The 18,134-nt window shown below is 40.2% G+C and overlaps 1 protein-coding gene across 1 annotated transcript in view; it reads right to left on the reverse strand.

The window, feature by feature from the left end:
* The window catches only part of galnt9 (polypeptide N-acetylgalactosaminyltransferase 9), a 106,860-nt gene that overhangs the window by 61,110 nt on the left and 27,616 nt on the right, over positions 1 to 18,134 (reverse strand). Inside the window, exons 3-4 of the mRNA XM_039804076.1 lie at positions 16,860 to 17,026; positions 5,832 to 6,006 (exon numbers count right to left, since the gene is read on the reverse strand). Of these exons, the coding sequence (XP_039660010.1) occupies positions 5,832 to 6,006; positions 16,860 to 17,026 (342 nt within the window). The remainder of the gene's footprint in view (positions 1 to 5,831; positions 6,007 to 16,859; positions 17,027 to 18,134) is intronic.

Genomic DNA, 18,134 nt, shown 5'->3' on the forward strand with positions numbered 1-18,134 from the left:
AGCGCTACCGCAGGTCCTTCGTTCCAGCAGCAGTCAGACTCTTTAATACAACATTGTAATGTAGCATTGCTAGCTGTTTCTGCACATTAGCCATCACTGGACAATATTCTGCACTATGCATATTTATTTATTTCTCTGTCACCTTCTACTGTGCAATATCCCATTTCTTATTCATCTGCACCTTATTTCATCTATATATATATATATATATATATATATATATATGCTGTATATTACCAGTCTGTATGTAATAGAGGTGTTTAAAGTGAACATATTACTATTATTACTCTTATTTTTTTTATTTATTATTATATTTTTTAAAAACATTTTCCATTTCTATTTAATGTTTATTTTTGCCTATTCTGTTGTGATTTTTTTGAGCTGCTGTAACAAGGGAATTTCCCCATTGTGGGATCAATAAAGTCTATCATATGTTATCTTATGGCTTTGTCTGACTATATTTATTTCCGTGTGGACTCTGTAATATCCACGGAGACATACAAAGTATATTCTAATGATAAACCTTGGGTGTCTGGCAAATTAAAGAAATGTAACTACTACTGCTACGTACGAAACTTAAGTTATATAACAAACTTACTTATTTGAAACCGTGATTTTTTTATACCTAACCACGTGTTTAAAACTGCAACCACTTCATAACGTGCACCTGTTGCTGGTACGAGCATGTGTAATCAGGGAGAAAATATGTTTCCCTCAAAACGTAATTAAGAGTGCAGTTTACATACAGTAACATAATTTTTTTAGGAGACAGGGTTGCAGCTGGAGTCAACACCTTTATGGATAGCAGTTACATTGAGGGAGTTTATTTCTAAATGCACACTAGTTTTGAGAACCCTAAATAACTATGAGGATTGTTAAATATTAACCACACAGTAAGTCAATAGTTACTGTGTTGAAATACCAACACTTCAAAACGAGTTACATTATCACTGTGGTGTGTTAAATGAACTCTGATAGTGTTCATGTATGTTTACTGTGTATACGTGACACACACATGTCAGTGTGGTGTGTCTTTGAGAAGAATCTAAGCCTGCAGTGCCTCGAGCCATTTTTAAGCGCATTAAATCTCTGGAAATGTGAGGCCGTCCATAATCATCCTCCTGCCTGGCTGTTTCACAGAGCAGCTCAGACATGTACATGCAGAGCACATATTAATATAGGCCAGTCTCCTGCCTCCCATAAAAAAAATGCAGATATCTAAAGAAAGTAAAAAAGGTACCCATGCAGAATCTCAATTAATTATGGCATCAGGGCTATTTGAAGTAGAGAGTTAGTTGCAGAAGCATGAACTGGAAAAAGTTCCTACTGTGCTGTTAGATCCCACACTACTGCTATATGCATTTGCTCAGGATGTGGTTGATATGATACAAATGTAAAGGTGGCATAAATCTCTGTCTTTTCTGTGGTTTTGGAGATCTGCCTGGGCGGTGCTCTGTGAAGCACTAAGTATGGCTGCAGCTTTCTTTCTCGTCTCCAGACAGATATAAACACTGAGCCACCGCCAGACACAGTGAGCAAGAGTAAAGACCTGATTTACTTTTGCTAGAAAAATATTTCCTCAGCCTTCAAGAGCTCTGAAATTTATGTACCATTGGATTTTATATATTACCACTCCACCTGCATGGCATTATAAGCAGATATAGCTCCATGATATTAACAAAAGGAACTGATATCAAATATGGATGTGCCAAATATTACATATTTTATAATTATAGGAGGCGGAGGTTGGTTTTTATCCCTTTTTTACTTTTATGAATTCCACCAGTTTTATTCTTAGATAAACTCACCAGGTCACATAGCAGCAGAGCATTCCACATTCATCAAAGTGTTGCTTTCTGAAGCATGCATTTCATTACAACCTCCCTGCAATGACAATCTTATCTCCAGCACATACTCAGCGGGGAGCGGCTGCAACACTTCTAATCATTAATCGTCACTAACCTGAGATTGCAACTGTGGAGGGACTTCAAAAACCAAATAAATATCAATTTCCCTGCACTCCCCTCTGCAGCTGCATGGTAGCATACAGTCCTAATTACAACACGCTCCCATTTCCTGCCATTCATCCTGTGTATTTACAGAGCATGCAAAGGGAAACAGGTCCTGTTTGGAGCAGAAAGGACAACCGTTGTCTCAAGGATGGATGGATATAAAGTGTTAGAGATGGATTATGAACATTGAGCTGATGCAATACCGCCTTAATGATAGGCAATGATTTCATATCCTCATATTAAAGCAGAGCAAAGCCATGGAAACTGACTGATTCCATCACTGCTCTGGTGGAAACCGCTCGCTTCTTAACTCCTCATAAACCAACTTGGTGTAAAGGACTGGGAAACAGCTGTCAAGTGCACTGTACAGTATGGTACAATTATGTTTGCTTTAACAGTAATGCGAAGCAGCATTACTTTTCAGCTGCAAATGTTACAGCACCCCAGGTGGAATGCCATGCCGATGAATCACAGCACTGCAGCTAAGAGCTGGCAGCATTGTCTCTGGCGCCGTATGCACAGGCATTGTGTACAAGGTCATTGAGGGAGACTCGCCACAACATCTAGATACCATCCATCTCACTTATCACTTGAATGTGCAATGGTGAATAATCATATTATGATAAATAGGGGGCTTCTTCCATTGTAGAAAATAGATAGTGTAGATACCACAAGTCAATCAATCTGAATAAAAGAGCAGCACAGAATGTTTGCAGACATACAGTAGATAATAAATGCGCGCACGCACACACACACACACACACACACACACACACACACACACACACACACACACACACACACACACACACACACACGATATCTAAGCAGCACGAAGAAGGTTCTCAAAGATGCCTATCATCTCCTGCATTGCTATATCGCTTTAGCCAGCACCTACTTGTAGAAAAACCACAGGGATTCTGCTCTACTTTTCATCGACTCCTGTAAATAAAACCTCACGCAAAAGCAAATCAAAAACGGCGAGAAAAAAAAGAAAAAAGAAAGAAAGCGGGTTATCAAAGGAACACGGAGGAGAGTATGTGGGTGAATGTGTGTGGGGGGGAAACAGAAGAGAGAGGTGTGAGAAATTCACACGATGGCAGCAGGTGAACTAACTCAAAGGAAATTTCCCGACACAGCCTCGGCATGTAGAACAAGGGGGGGTGATGGCACAGCACAAGAAGAGAGGAGGAGGAAACCTATATGGAGGTGAATGGGTTATGTGGGGGCATGAAAGGCTTGTCTATTTTTTAGCAAGAACAGATGGGGAAACAGATGAGGGATCCACCAGGGTATCAATTATCATCAGTATTGCACCTAGGCAATGATGCAACTTTCTCCCTGAGTGCCGTTTGTTGGCTACGTGTGTAGTAGGTAGTGTAGAGAGAGGCAATGCTCAATGTACATCAAATCACTACAAGGGTTACAAGGTCAATGTGTTTGGTGGGAGATGGCTGACTAATATAAGCAGGGTGATGCTCAGACTGTGTTTTCATGTCATCTTAACAAACCAGAGACAGGGACCCTCTTTAGTACTATACCAGCTAATATAACAAACATGAAGCTTGCTTTCAATGTCGGTATCCTGTTTTCAGGAGGCATGATGTGTGAGCATGGCAGTATTTGGTACAGTGTAACGCAATGGTAGTATCTGAATCGGTTTATTTCACATACATATCTGTATTGGTATTGTATTCGTATTTATACCGAAAGTGAGCATGTCTACACCAGACGTTGATATAAATCATATACAGTGCTTAATTTTCAGTTATAGAGTTTTCTATTGTCATTTGTAATCCTCATACACATACACATACACATACACATATATATATATATCGTGATTTGTATTAAATCCACATAAAAAAAAAATGTAAATGTAAGTCTAAACTGATTCAAAATAAAAGCTGTTTATCTGTTAATGCTCCAGGTGGAAATGAGACAAATATTCTTGCAATATTATTTGCAGATGTGAGTGGAGTGATACTGAATCTTAATCCGAATGTGCATACACACATTTGTGAATGTATCCATAAGTCTTTGTGTATTTTGAAAATATTATCCAAAAACTGAGACAGTTATAATTCACCACGCACAATATTGCTACGAAATGGTTCCCATAAAAAGCTATTGACAAAAATATGATTCACGTTTGAGACGGTCCCTAAATTCAGCTCCTTAGTTTTTGTCTACTGTTAAAGTGCTCATATTATGCTAATTTTCAGGTTCATAATTGTATTAAGAGGTTGTATAGGAATAAGTTTATGTGTCTTAATTTTCAGAAAACACCATATATTTGTTGTACTGCACATTGCTACAGCTCCTCTTTTCACCCTGTGTGTTGAGCTCTCTGTTTTAGCTACAGAGTGAGGCATCTCACTTTGTATGAGGGCGTGCCCTGACAGTTCCTAGGTAAGGACTACTAGCCAGTCAGAAGCAGAGTATGAAGGCGTGCCCTGACAGTTCCTAGGTAAGGACTACTAGCCAGTCAGAAGCAGAGTATGAGGGCGTGTCATGCTAGCAGCTAGGTGAGCATTATAACGTGTGTTACAAAGTGACCACATTTGTCTCTGAAGTAAAGGCTGGACTACAATAGAGCTGTTTGGAGCAGTTTGTGAACAGTGTTTTCTGTTGGAGATGGTAAGTCCCTTTGGGGTGGACTTTGGGCTTTTTCACTTTGTAAACCTATAACATGCACAAAAAAGATATATAACACAATAAAGGAAAGGGAAAAAGCCAAAACGCAGAATATGAGCACTTTAAGTCACGCAAAGGGCAAGGGCTTCAATATCGGATCACAAGGTAAAAATAACACCTGCACAAGTTATGACTCTAAGAAGTGTGATGTTTGGGGCATATCGTTTGACAGCAGTGGGGGTAAAAACAAAAAATGTTATAGAAATAATTCTGCTGCTGATGCTTTTTTGTATGTGTTGCACAAAAGAATTATTAATATTTGTTTACATCCCTGGTATCTAGTTAGCCAATAGAGACTGAACTGCTTCTAGGGACACTGTAAACAATTTATAAGTGGAACATATCTCTATGCTATCCTCCCCCATCCCTCCTCTTCTTCCTTCATCGCTCCATGTCCCTCTCCTGCGTCCCAGGCAGCTTCCCAGGGAACAAAAGCTACACATCATCTTCAAACACTGACAGCATGACAGGCTCAAATTATGTGCCAATTACATCTATTTGAGTGACTTTTTTGCTGGTAAACTTAAGCAGCAGGCAGACATTGGACTGAGACCCCCAGAAGTAATTTCATATCGCAAAATAAGCCCAGAGCCTGCAGGTAAAATTATGTCGAAACGCTCAACATTTTGTGCTACCTCTTTAATTACACTCACTCACGCCTTCAACACTGTTTGGCTCTCTCTCTCTTGTCATAATTTGCTGGACAGGTAGTGTCATTTAAATTGGGCTGTGTTTTTATTCAGCTCTAACCAAAGCCTTTTACTCACAATTTAAAGAGGAGATGCAAGAGAGGAAATCTTATTATATATTATAATAATATATACAATAATATAGCTATATTATAATCTTTAGCAACTTTATCTATCCATCTTATTAACGATAAACCCTTACTAATAATAAGGGTAAATGTGCTGAAAAGTGCTGGCTCAGTTAGAATTGACCTGCCACTATAGTATGAAACTGCTTGGGTTAGACTAAACTGCATATTTCAATAATAATAATAATAATCTTACATGACATGCTTCTGTACTGCTAACATGAAAAGCAAACCACAAAGACAGAGGTGAGAAAGGACAGAGAAAGAGCTCAGACCTTCTCATGTTAAACATGACCTTTTCTTACCAGCCAGTGTTAAACTCGACGTGGGCATCAAAGAAGCCGACGACAGGAGCCGTGGCCGCGTTCCAGCCGTGTATTCTGGCTCGGATCAGGCCCTCCCGCTTGCTGTTCCTCACGATCTTTACCAGGCCTGGGTAGCGTTTGTTCACATACTGGTCCAAGTTGTATTTCAGCTCCACTGAAAGAGAGCAAATTAAAGAAAATATATCAGATGACAGTGTGAGGACATTAACCATAAAGCTGTAGCAAATGATAATGTGTTTCCAAGATGGTTTTGGTTTAACTTGCCTTGAGTCTTTATGTCAGGACTGTAGTAAAAATGAGTATTATTAGCTTCTTAGCTGAGCCCTGTCACATGTTTCTTTAACCAAATCCAAAGCCTCCAGACCCACACGACACGTCTTTGGTATTCAACACGTGGAGAAATAGAAAATGAGACAAGCAGCTAGTCTATGGTTTGGAGATATAGGAACATCAATACCTAGCTTAAAGTGCTCATGTTATGCTCATTTTCAGGTTCATACTTGTATTTATAGATTGTACCAGAAAAGGTTTACATGGTTTAATTTTCAAAAAACACCATATGTGTGTTGTACTGCACATTGCTGCAGCTCCTCTTTTCACCCTGTTGGTTGAGCTCTCTGTTTTAGTTACAGAGTGAGGCATCTCATTTCTGTGTAAGGACTACTAGCCAGTCAGAAGCAGAGTATGAGGGTGTGCCCTGACAGTACCTAGGTAAGGACTACTAGCCAGTCAGAAGCACAGTATGAGGGCGTGCCCTGACAGTAGCTAGGTAAGGACTACTAGCCAGTCAGAAGCAGAGTATGAGGGCATGCCCTGACAGTACCTAGGTAAGGACTACTAGCCAGTCAGAAGCAGAGTATGACGGCGTGCCCTGACAGTACCTAGGTAAGGACTACTAGCCAGTCAGAAGCAGGGTATGACGGCGTGCCCTGACAGTACCTAGGTAAGGACTACTAGCCAGTCAGAAGCAGAGTATGAGGGCGTGCCATGCTAGCAGCTAGGCGAGCATTATAACATGTGTTACAAAGTGACCACATTTGTCTCTGAAGTAAAGGCTGGACTACAATAGAGCTGTTTGGAGCAGTTTGTGAACAGTGTTTTCTGTTGGAGATGGTAAGTCCCTTTGGGGTGGACTTTGGGCTTTCTCACTTTGTAAACCTATAACATACACAACAAAGATATATAACACAATAAAGGAAAGGGAAAAAGCATAATATGAGCACTTTAATATTAGCCCCGCTTACTGCACACAGCACTCATTCTGATTCCTGGCTTATAAGTGGCTAACGTTAGCAAGCCAGCTAAGTTAAGTCTACACAAAATGTAATTAAGACAATTTGGGAATTACATGTCTCCTCTTTTTGGAAGGGGCTAGTCACCCGCCCAAGCCTCCACCCCCTGTGTTAAGCTAACGGTGGTTTCAGATCAATTGTGCAAGCGCTGCGCGCGCCGAATATAGAGCACAAAACAGCTAACTAAGATGCTACAGACAACACCTGAATGTAAATATTCTCAATATCAATTTTCTAACCTCTCCGATATATTTTGCCATGCAAAAGTACAACGTTTACATGCCAACCATTCCCATAGTAAATTGGCGCAGCCATAACGTCTACCTGCGGTCAATGCCACAATTGCATGTTGTGGAGTATTTGGGTCAATATGGTACAAACAAACTGAACCCCCACAATGTTGCTGAAACTTATTAGTAACTGTGGTGTCCCTTTACAGTAGTCATTACAGCAAATAGTAATCACATTACTTGAACGCATTATTAAGTAATGCATAAGTGCCCAACACTGATGGTAGGCCTAAACTGTTTTTTAGCGACCCATTACTGCTTTATAAAAGAATATCAAACTGATGAGAAAGGTAAAAGGTCTACTGAGGACTCATGTATTTTTTGCCGAAAACAGTTTTGATCTTTTGCAACTTAGATGTGTTTATAACTCATAGATTGTATCAAATCCAACTAAATCATGAAAAGCAGCTTTCATTTCATTATGCCAACAGAGACAACCTTTAAGGTGAAACAGGTTGCTGTACAGTGTGACTACTGTATCTAATGCATTCCACTACTGACGTCTTTATTCCAGCTGTATCATAACATCTATCCTCCTCTGTTCTCTCAGACAAGTTTGACTGTCATGACTGAAAAAAAAGTTTTCCAGATAAACAGCCAGTTGAACAAATTGCTGTCTGGGTTTCATTGGAGGATAGATGGCTGTTTGAGCTTCTCCTCTGGGTTACTGCTGAGCGTTCCACTTTCTAAGGGAGAGATTAATAGGGACGCTTGTGGCACACCGTCTCTGAACAGCATCCACACCTAGCTTTTGACTGTGGCTCGCAACATAAATTAGTCAGTGAAAGTAGAAAAATGGCAGTCTAATCCAGTCTGTGTGACTGAGGAGAGGCAGCGAGTGGAGGGATTGTCAGGAGTCTTTTTCTAGCTGAAGGTCTTAACATAGAGTGGTAGCTGCTGCAGGGAGAGAGAGTGAATTTGGAAGCAGTGACCCTTGAAGCAATCGGGCGTTAGCATTTGACACCAGATTAAAGCAACCACTGATGGGAACTTTCTCTGTTTCTGTCTCTCCGTCTGTAGATGGGTTGTTTTCTTTTTCAGTGGTACTTTTGTGTTTAACATGAACATGAATGGGCAGCAGGGTGGCTCGAGTAGTTTAACACTGTATCAGAATTAAAGTAGGTAGCAGATTTGAAACTGCCGGGCAGCTGGCTGCAGCATTTCTGTGTGGACTTTGTATGTTCCCCTCGTGTCTTTGTGTTTTTTCTCCCACTGTTCAAAGACATGCTGCCTGTAGATGTAGTTGAATGTGTCGGTCTAATATTACTGGTGAAAAGTAAAGCTTGCACATTGATGCATCAGTATCAAGAATCTAGAAAGCATATTTTCTGTGGAACAATTACTTTTACTTTTGATACTCTAAGTAGATTGTGCTGATACATTTTCTGAAATGTTGTTAAGTTTTAGTAAGTACTCCACTACTCTACTAAGTGACGATGTCATATTTAGGCACGGAGATAATGTTCTTTTATCCAAAGTAAACCTGGTGTTGGGCGACCTCTTCCACCCACAAGAAGTTACAAATAAAAAAAAAGCAAAAATATAACAAAAAAATATATAGTGTCCTAAATGGCAGTTCCATCCAGAGAGAGCTGGACTCATCAAAGCTAGACCTTTCCTCTTTCATCTCTTTGTTATAAAGCACCTCAGAGCAGTGGGTACAAATGAGCACGCTGTTAGCATTTAGTATTAATGTCACGTTAGATCATTTAGGAATTATGCGGTTCAACTTTACTGCGTTCCCATTTGGATCAGTCAATGATAGAAGCTGCATTGCACCTCTCTGAAGGTCCAGAGACCTTTGCAGTTTAGTTCTGTTTGCACTGCTGAAGGTTTTGAACATGAGAAATGCTTCTGCTGCTGTGCATCAATAAAAGTGTTACATACTTATTTGCAAGTGCTGACAACTTTGTTTGCTAATTTGTTGATTTTAAGGTTGGCACCCATTATACTCTATACCAGATATCTTCAACAGGGGGTCCCGGAACCCAAGGGGGTCCTCAGTGTTGCTGCAGGTGGGCCACCAAATTATTTTTCGATAGTTTAAAAAAAAAAATAATAATAATAATATATATATATACTTATTTATATATATATATATATATATATATATATATATATATATATATATATATATATATATATATATACAGTGCCTTGCGAAAGTATTCGCCCCCTTGAACTTTTCGACTTTTTGCCACATTTCAGGCCTCAAACATAAAGATATAAAACTGTAATTTTTTGTGAAGAAGCAACAACAAGTGGGTCCCAATTATGAAGTGGAATGAAATTCATTGGCTATTTCAAACTTTTTTAACAAATAAAAACTGAAAAAGTGGGCGTGCAAAATTATTCAGCCCCTTTTACTTTCAGTGCAGCAAACTCTCTCCAGAAGTTCAGTGAGGATCTCTGAATGATCCAATGTTGACCTAAATGACTAATGATGATAAATAGAATCCAGCTGTGTGTAATCAAGTCTCCGTATAAATGCACCTGCTCTGTGATAGTCTCAGAGGTCCGTAAAGCGCAGAGAGCATCATGAAGAACAAGGAACACACCAGGCAGGTCCGAGATACTGTTGTGGAGAAGAAGTTTAAAGGCGGATTTGGATACAAAAAGATTTCCCAAGCTTTAAACATCCCAAGGAGCACTGTGCAAGCGATAATATTGAAATGGAAGGAGTATTAGACCACTACAAATCTACGCGAAGCCCGGCCGTCCCTCTAAACTTTCAGCTCATACAATGAGAAGACTGATCAGAGATGCAGCCAAGAGGCCCATGATCACTCTGGATGAACTGCAGAGATCTACAGCTGAGGTGGGAGACTCTGTCCATAGGACAACAATCAGTCGGATAATTACACAAATCTGGCCTTTATGGAAGAGTGGCAAGAAGAAAGCCATTTCTTAAAGATATCCATAAAAAGTGTCGTTTAAAGTTTGCCAAAAGCCACCTGGGAGACACACCAAACATGTGGAAGAAGGTGCTGTGGTCAGATGAAACCAAAATCGAACTTTTGGCAACAATGCAAAACGTTATGTTTGGCGTAAAAGCAACACAGCTCATCACCCTGAACACACCATCCCCAATTGTCAAACATGGTGGTGGCAGCATCATGGTTTGGGCCTGCTTTTCTTCAGCAGGGACAGGGAAGATGGTTAAAATTGATGGGAAGATGGATGGAGCCAAATACAGGACCATTCTGGAAGAAAACCTGATGGAGTCTGCAAAAGACCTGAGACTGGGACGGAGATTTGTCTTCCAACAAGACAATGATCCAAAACCTAAAGCAAAATCTACAATGGAATGGTTCACAAATAAACATATCCAGGTGTTAGAATGGCCAAGTCAAAGTCCAGACCTGAATCCAATCGAGAATCTGTGGAAAGAACTGAAAACTGCTGTTCACAAACGCTCTCCATCCAACCTCACTGAGCTCTAGCTGTTTTGCAAGGAGGAATGGGCAAAAATGTCAGTCTCTCGATGTGCAAAACTGATAGAGACATACCCCAAGCGACTTACAGCTGTAATCGCAGCAAAAGGTGGCGCTACAAAGTATTAACTTAAGGGGGCTGAATAATTTTGCACGCCCAATATTTCAGTTTTTTATTTGTTTAAAAGGTTTGAAATATCCAATAAATTTCGTTCCACTTCATGATTGTGTCCCACTTGTTGTTGATTCTTCACAAAAAATTACAGTTTTATATCTTTATGTTTGAGGCCTGAAATGTGGCAAAAGGTCGAAAAGTTCAAGGGGGCCGAATACTTTCGCAAGGCACTGTATATATATATATATAAATAAAATAAAATGTATGAAAATATACATTAACATGAATCCAACATTATTTGTAAAGATAAATCTTTAATTTACACAACATTGATGATAGGTTTACATTGATAGATAAGGTAGCCATCTACAGATACAGTTTAGCTTAAATATTCACTGTGCCACATTTTAACATGTTAACAACATAAAACATGACGTATAAATACATGAAAATGTCAATTATTATTTTAATAACTTAGTATTGTATGCAAATTAAAAAGGTATGTGTAAAGGCTCTAGGCTACACTGTACGTTATTGTAGGTCCAGTTTAATATGCAACTCAATTTTATACATTATATGTATCCGTCAGGGGGTCCTTGGCCTAAAAAACGTTGAAGACCCCTGCTCCATACCATTATACAATATAAATATGAGCTGTGCACGCCAGTTCTTTTGTTTGAGGTTTTGAACCTGTGCAATGGGTCTCCTTCATCATCGGCCTACCCTGCAGCTACAATATGATAAAAACTATTAGAGAGTAATAATTACTGGGCTTTGCTGGGAAGGAGAAAAGTTATGGGCCTCCCTCTGATCCTAGCAAATAAAACATTGGACTGCATCCATGGGAGGAGAGTTATGGAGCAGGGAATACATTGTAAAGGACTAGCAGTGAAACATAGCTGAGGATAAATAACTATCCATCATACTATGAATTTAAAATGAATCCTTAGTAGACGCGAGGAGCACCATTCATTCCTCTGGCGACATGGGAGATTATGGAAGCCACTGTGTTAGGGATAAATAGTAGAGAGGTACTGAACATGCTTCTGGTTATTTAAACTGTGGTAAGGTCCTAGAGTTCACTTACATGCTGCAAAGCCTGAATTATATCCTCCCACATGCTGACTCCTACAGGCTCACTAACTAGCATCATACCTGTATTCGGTCCAGCAGGATCAGCCTCAAAACGTGTATTTACAAAAATCTTATTTTTATAACTGAGGATTTATGGATTCGTTCCAGACACTGATACGGAACCAGGTCCGACATTGATTGTGTTCATCAATCACAAGCAGACTAGTGAAGTTACCTAACGGGTAAACTGGCTCACCGCAAGTAATGTGATGTTCATTCAATATTCAAAAACAGTGTAGCCAAAAGTAAAATGATACTCCTCATCCTGGCATAACATCCACATGCTGTGCGGCAGTATAAGCCCTTCACTATGAGTGGGGAACATTTTGGCAGTAGTCCTGTGCATTGCGGGAATAATCTTTGCAGCGGCATATCAGCAAAATGGAGGTTATCCACCACTCGCACATTTATTGGAAACAGCACGATACCTACTCTTAACAATGTCACATCCACTTCATTTAAAATTCTGCTCCGGCAACAATACGCTTGATTTTTCTCTGAATCACTGACAGATGAAAACAACCATCAGAGATACACTCTCTAAACTGAAATACATTCTTTTCCTCTGCTCTCTGGTTTCATCACTCCTCCTCAATGTTTTTACTATATTAATTCTAATGCTAGCTGATTGTGTTACCTGTGCTATGTATGAAGACATACTATGCACTGATGTTTGACTGCTAGCATCATCAAAACTGAGCAAAATTGGACCAAATGAAGATCAGTGTATCGTAAATAGAAACTAAATTGTTTCTTGCAAGTGTCAGAATGTGTCAGACAAATTTCCTGCAGTATGTTAATGTGCAAATCCTCCAATCTTTAATCAGATTTAGCCTATGCAATGTTTGAAGTAGTTCAGCTCCACTTGAGATTGTTAATGCAAGCTGTACTTAACTGGTCCTTCGTTTATATCCCGTTTTCATTATATGAATCATTAAGTTATCAATTTGGTGGAGGTATTTGCTGGAATTGAATCCTGTAGGGCTCATTAAGCCTTTTCTTGCCGCTAACACGGCAAACAACAATGACATTGGAGTTGTCCTGCCACACACACACACACACACACACACACACACACACACACACACACACACACACACACACACAGCTCATCACTGGAATGTGACTTTAGTTCCGAACGCTGGAACCAGTGCTGTGAATAAACCTCTCAGCCACCAATAAATGTCAGCGGCTGTCCCAGCTAAGGTAATGTGTCACGGCAACAAGGCAAACATGCTTCCCGTGCTTGATTTATTATGCCAGGAGTGAGCGTGGTTGTACCTCCACTCATCTCACTGAGCCTTGTTTAAATGAGAGGGGACCGACAGAGCCATCCAGAAAAGGTCACGCAGTCCAGCCTGCATGTTAATTGTCTAATGCCACAGCAGACAGGCTCCCAGGAAACAGCTCACACTTCTGCACAAATCATCATCACCGTTTGGTAAACATACAGTAAGAGCCGCCCACGGATGTGTCGACTCCCAGACACTGACCTGATTTGATCTTATATTAAACATGCACGGCTGGACCCCGACAACATCAACACCTAGTAGTCATGTACCGTGATGTCAGTGATGAGCTTAGCGTCCTGTTTTCACTCGCTGCTGTTTTGGACACCGCTTGTACTTCAGTTTCAATTTGTTACTTCCTCTGGCTGGAGACAACTTTATCTTAACAGCTCTGATGAGTTTCCATGCCTGAGGTGTTATTGTAGCAAATTTGGTGAATCTCCAGGGTTTAATTAGTGTGAATGGGCTGCCAAGTTTGTGGTTTAAATATCAGGATATCAGACAGTCATGTTATTTGCTGATGAAGGTGGTAACTTATAGTCAAAAACTCCATTCAAAGCAGGAAAAACTCACATTTAAATGTGAATATTCTTGCATTACTTATTTATTCATTGTTCAGTTGCGCTTGTCTCTAAATAAATATGGTGTAGTAAAAATATGATATATAAATAAGATAGCTATCAATTAAAAAAATATCAGAGATGTAGAAATACACATGTGTACACATATCCCACACATACCCATTAGAGGTTAGATTCTCTGCCTTAGCTGGAAATGGACCAACATTTCCCGCCACTATCCTCGGGCCGGGCCCTTGATCAAGCATTTGTGTTCTTTTAAACATTACTTTATTAGCCTAATTAGGTGGGGAGAACGCTATGCCATAATCATGCGCAGCGTCTCCTCCATTCGCATGCATCACACCGGGCCTGCTGGGCTGTATGGTGTAGCTTAAGTGCAATATGGAGCTTGAAGATGTAAAGGAAAAAATAAAAACAGGAGAATTAGCCTACCTTTATGCAAGTTTGGAGTTAAGTCCAAGGTATGGAACCATTTAAAAAAAGTTGTTGGCAGTGACAACATATGTGTTGGCTTTGTCGAGTGCATTAAGTACGACACGCTGCTCGCCTATGACAGCAAAAACAAAAAACGGGGACAACACATGAAGCAGGCTAGCCATGGCAGAAAAAATGATAGTCAGCCTTCAGTGTCCTCTTTTGTTAGGCTACTTCTCCAAGCATACCCCTTCGAAACAGATTTCTGCAGTTCAAACAACTTGGAATTGTAGTTGAGAACGTCAGTTATAACGGCCCACATATTAAAAGAAATGTTGGGTTTAAATCGGGCTCGGGCTCATAATTACAGTTAATGTGTCGGGCCGGGCCGGGCTTGGACACAACGTGCACGGGGGCTTGGGTAGGGTCGGGCTTGATTTTTTGGGCCCGATCTAAGCTCTAATACCCATACATATACATATATCATATGCACACATACTGTATGTTCCACATTGTCTCAGTTCACAGTGTGGTGCTTGATATAAGAATATTGATTATAGAAGCTTTAAAGAAAGAAAAGAAAGTTTTCTGCTATTTCATTATAGATCTTAGTGAGAGTTTTTGTTATCATGAAAGTATAGATGCCATTTCTTTTTTATCATGCAATAATAGCATGTTATTCTCTCTTGACATGCTTTAAAGTCAGTGTTAGTGATTTTTAACAGGGGCCATTATTTGCCCTCATTATTAATTTAGCCTCCGATTCCTGTATTTTGTGTTTTTTGTTTTGTGTCTGTTGTTGTGTTTTGGTATGTTTTTCGTGATGTTATCTGTCCCCGTTTGTACTTTGAACTTTTTATTTTCTGTCCATCTTGACCAGTACCTTTCTGGTTAAAGGAATACGCCACCGTTTGTTGAAATAGGGTTATTCACCGTCTCCTCTATATTTATATAGGTGGGCAAACGCATTTTTGTCTCAGTGCATGCATTGTCTTAGTCTGGCAGCGCTAGCTTACCTTAGTGTAGTGAATGGAATCCTATGCCCAAGTAGCAGTGCTTCGGCTGTAGCCTACTTCCACCCAAATAGACGGTGAATAACCCTATTTCAACAAACGGTGGCGTATTCCTTTAACTAAAGGGATGGAAAATATTAAACATTAAATACTCTACTAAACCACTGCAGTATTTATAGTGATAGTAGGGTTGTCCTTCAAAAATCTATTTCAGGAAAACCCTTGTGAGAGTCAAAATGCATGAGACAGACTGACATAATGAGGGGAGGGGTCGGCTGGCTTTTCTTGTCTGTTGACTGGCTTTTAACGGCTCCCTGTTTAAAGGGAGGCAGTTAGAGCCTCAGCGGGGAGCGGAGATGTGCCAGTTGTGACTCCTGCTCGGCCTTCTTTCAGTATGTTATTCATGCGCCCTTTTCCACTGCCAGCCTGAGAGAGGCAGGCCTGTTACTCTGTGCCAAGTGAAGGAGGGCCAAGTGTCGTTTGGAATCTAGTTCATTGTCCCTCCCTCTCCAAACGGGAAAGCTTTTGGGATGTGGAGCTGAGCATCGTCAGCTGCTGTGGGTGTCATGGTGTGGCGGTAAGTGAAGCATTTTCCCACATCGTCATGGAGACAGTAGTATGCAGCAGAATAGAGAAGGACAAGACAAATCCCATCCCTTCTCTTTCCTCCTTTTTGAAGCTATTTTAAAACCCGTTGTTCAACAGTCCACCCTTGGGGGTTCTCTATCCCTTCAGCTGTTACCAACTTAAACCACACACACACACACACACACACAAAACTATAGCATAAAAAACATCACACCAAGCGCTTTCTGTGTGAAGTCTTAGTTCACATTCCACCCAGGGAGTCATGATAAATAGGGTGACTGTCTCTACTGAATAAGCAAACCTCAAGCATTAGACAATGATAAACTGCAGGTTCTACAGGTGGCACAATTTAAAGTCTGAGAGGATACACTTGTAGATGAGAAACAATTAAATATTATACAAAAAGAAAACGATCAGAAAGACATTGCATCAAACCTCCAAAGCGACGGGCAAGAACTCAGCGACTACCATCAATTTATGTCCCGTAGAGCATATACAGTAAGACACCAGGGATTAAAGACTTGTTGCAAGGAAGTCATTCAGTTACACTTTACTCGAAGGTATCTACATAAGAGTGACATGACACTGTCATGAACGTGTCATAAACATTATAAACAAGTCATACACGTATGACATAACGTGTCTTTTAGTATGTGTCATTTGGTTAGGGTTAGGGTTAGGGTTAGGGTTAGAGTTAGGGTTAATGGCTCATGACTGTGTCATGACAGTGTCATGTGTTCATGACAGTGTCATGTCACTCTTATGTAGATACCTTCAAGTAAAGTGATACCAGTCATTATTTAAGTGGTGATCCTTTCATGTTTTCATCCTGTTCATAAAGCTGCCAAAGGTCTTACCGCTGTCACTGTTGTCGTCCACCAGGATGATCTCCTTGAGCATGTGTGCGGGTGTGTGGTTGACCACGCTGTGGACGGAGCGCAGGATCACTGACAGGGCCTCGTTCACGAAGATGAAGACCACAGAGATCTGGGGAAGGTCCTCTGCGTACGTCAGCTGCTTACACCTGTTCAGATGCAATACAGTTAACATAATTAGCCAGTGCTCAATCTAGCTGGACTCTGTTTGCATATAATTCATTGAGAAAAACATGTATATAGCTTAATGCCTTTTACTGTACATGAGCCGTAAGCTGACACAACTGACTAGAAATGTATACTAATTGGATTTCTTGCTGAGATAGATGAGAAGATTGATACCACTAATATCAATCTTCTCATTTAACTCTCCGCAAAATCTATGTCTCGAATCACAGGTTTACAAATCACAGCTATACTGAAAGGTTGTGTAATTATTCTAGCAATACATGTAGCAGATCAAATGTTGAAAATGTTTTTCTGCATGAGAAAATGTGAAAGTGTCAAAAGTTATAAGAATTTAAAATAAATAAATAATGAGAATCAATCTCTACAGTGTGTATTCATAGACACACACTTTAGAATAGACAATGTGTAAAAGACAAGTGACATGAAGATAGTCCCAGTGTTACCTGGACACCCGGGACCTTTCTAAAAGATCCCTGAAACTGAAATCGTATTAATAAAGTCTTTATGGTGCCTAGAAAACCCCTCATGAACACCTCAAGGACCTCTGTTTGACCACCAACCCACTTTGACTTTACAAATCTTTCTCACAGCAGACATTTTTGACAGGTCTAACTAATAACATTAACGCTGGCTTCATTTCCATCCAGGTGTGCAGTAGCAGGGCCCTGGAGCCGGCACACCTGGGATGCAGACGTAATTATTGTGATTAGTTACACCTGTTTGAAACGTTCATCTAGAAAGGCTTATAATGGGTTGCGAAATCAGCCTCATACTTCTACTGGTTGGAGTTTAAGATGCTTTTTCCTCTAAGTAATTGAGTAAAATGTTCAGTTTTAAGTTCCCAGAGTGTTTCCATGGGGCATACAGTACTGCACAGACTTATATTTCACTCTATTAAACAAAGGGACGTTTCCTGGATAACTTTTCTTCAGTGCACCAAACCAACATGGCAAAAATAGCACTTTTCTAAGATATCATTTGAAGGCCCACATCCATCTGATGGTGAAGCTGCAGCTCCCAGACCTGGATTCTCTATACTGTACTGCGACTACTGTTGAAGTATATCCG

This window comes from Perca fluviatilis, chromosome 6 (genome assembly GCF_010015445.1).
Source record: "Perca fluviatilis chromosome 6, GENO_Pfluv_1.0, whole genome shotgun sequence".
NCBI lineage: Eukaryota > Metazoa > Chordata > Actinopteri > Perciformes > Percidae > Perca > Perca fluviatilis.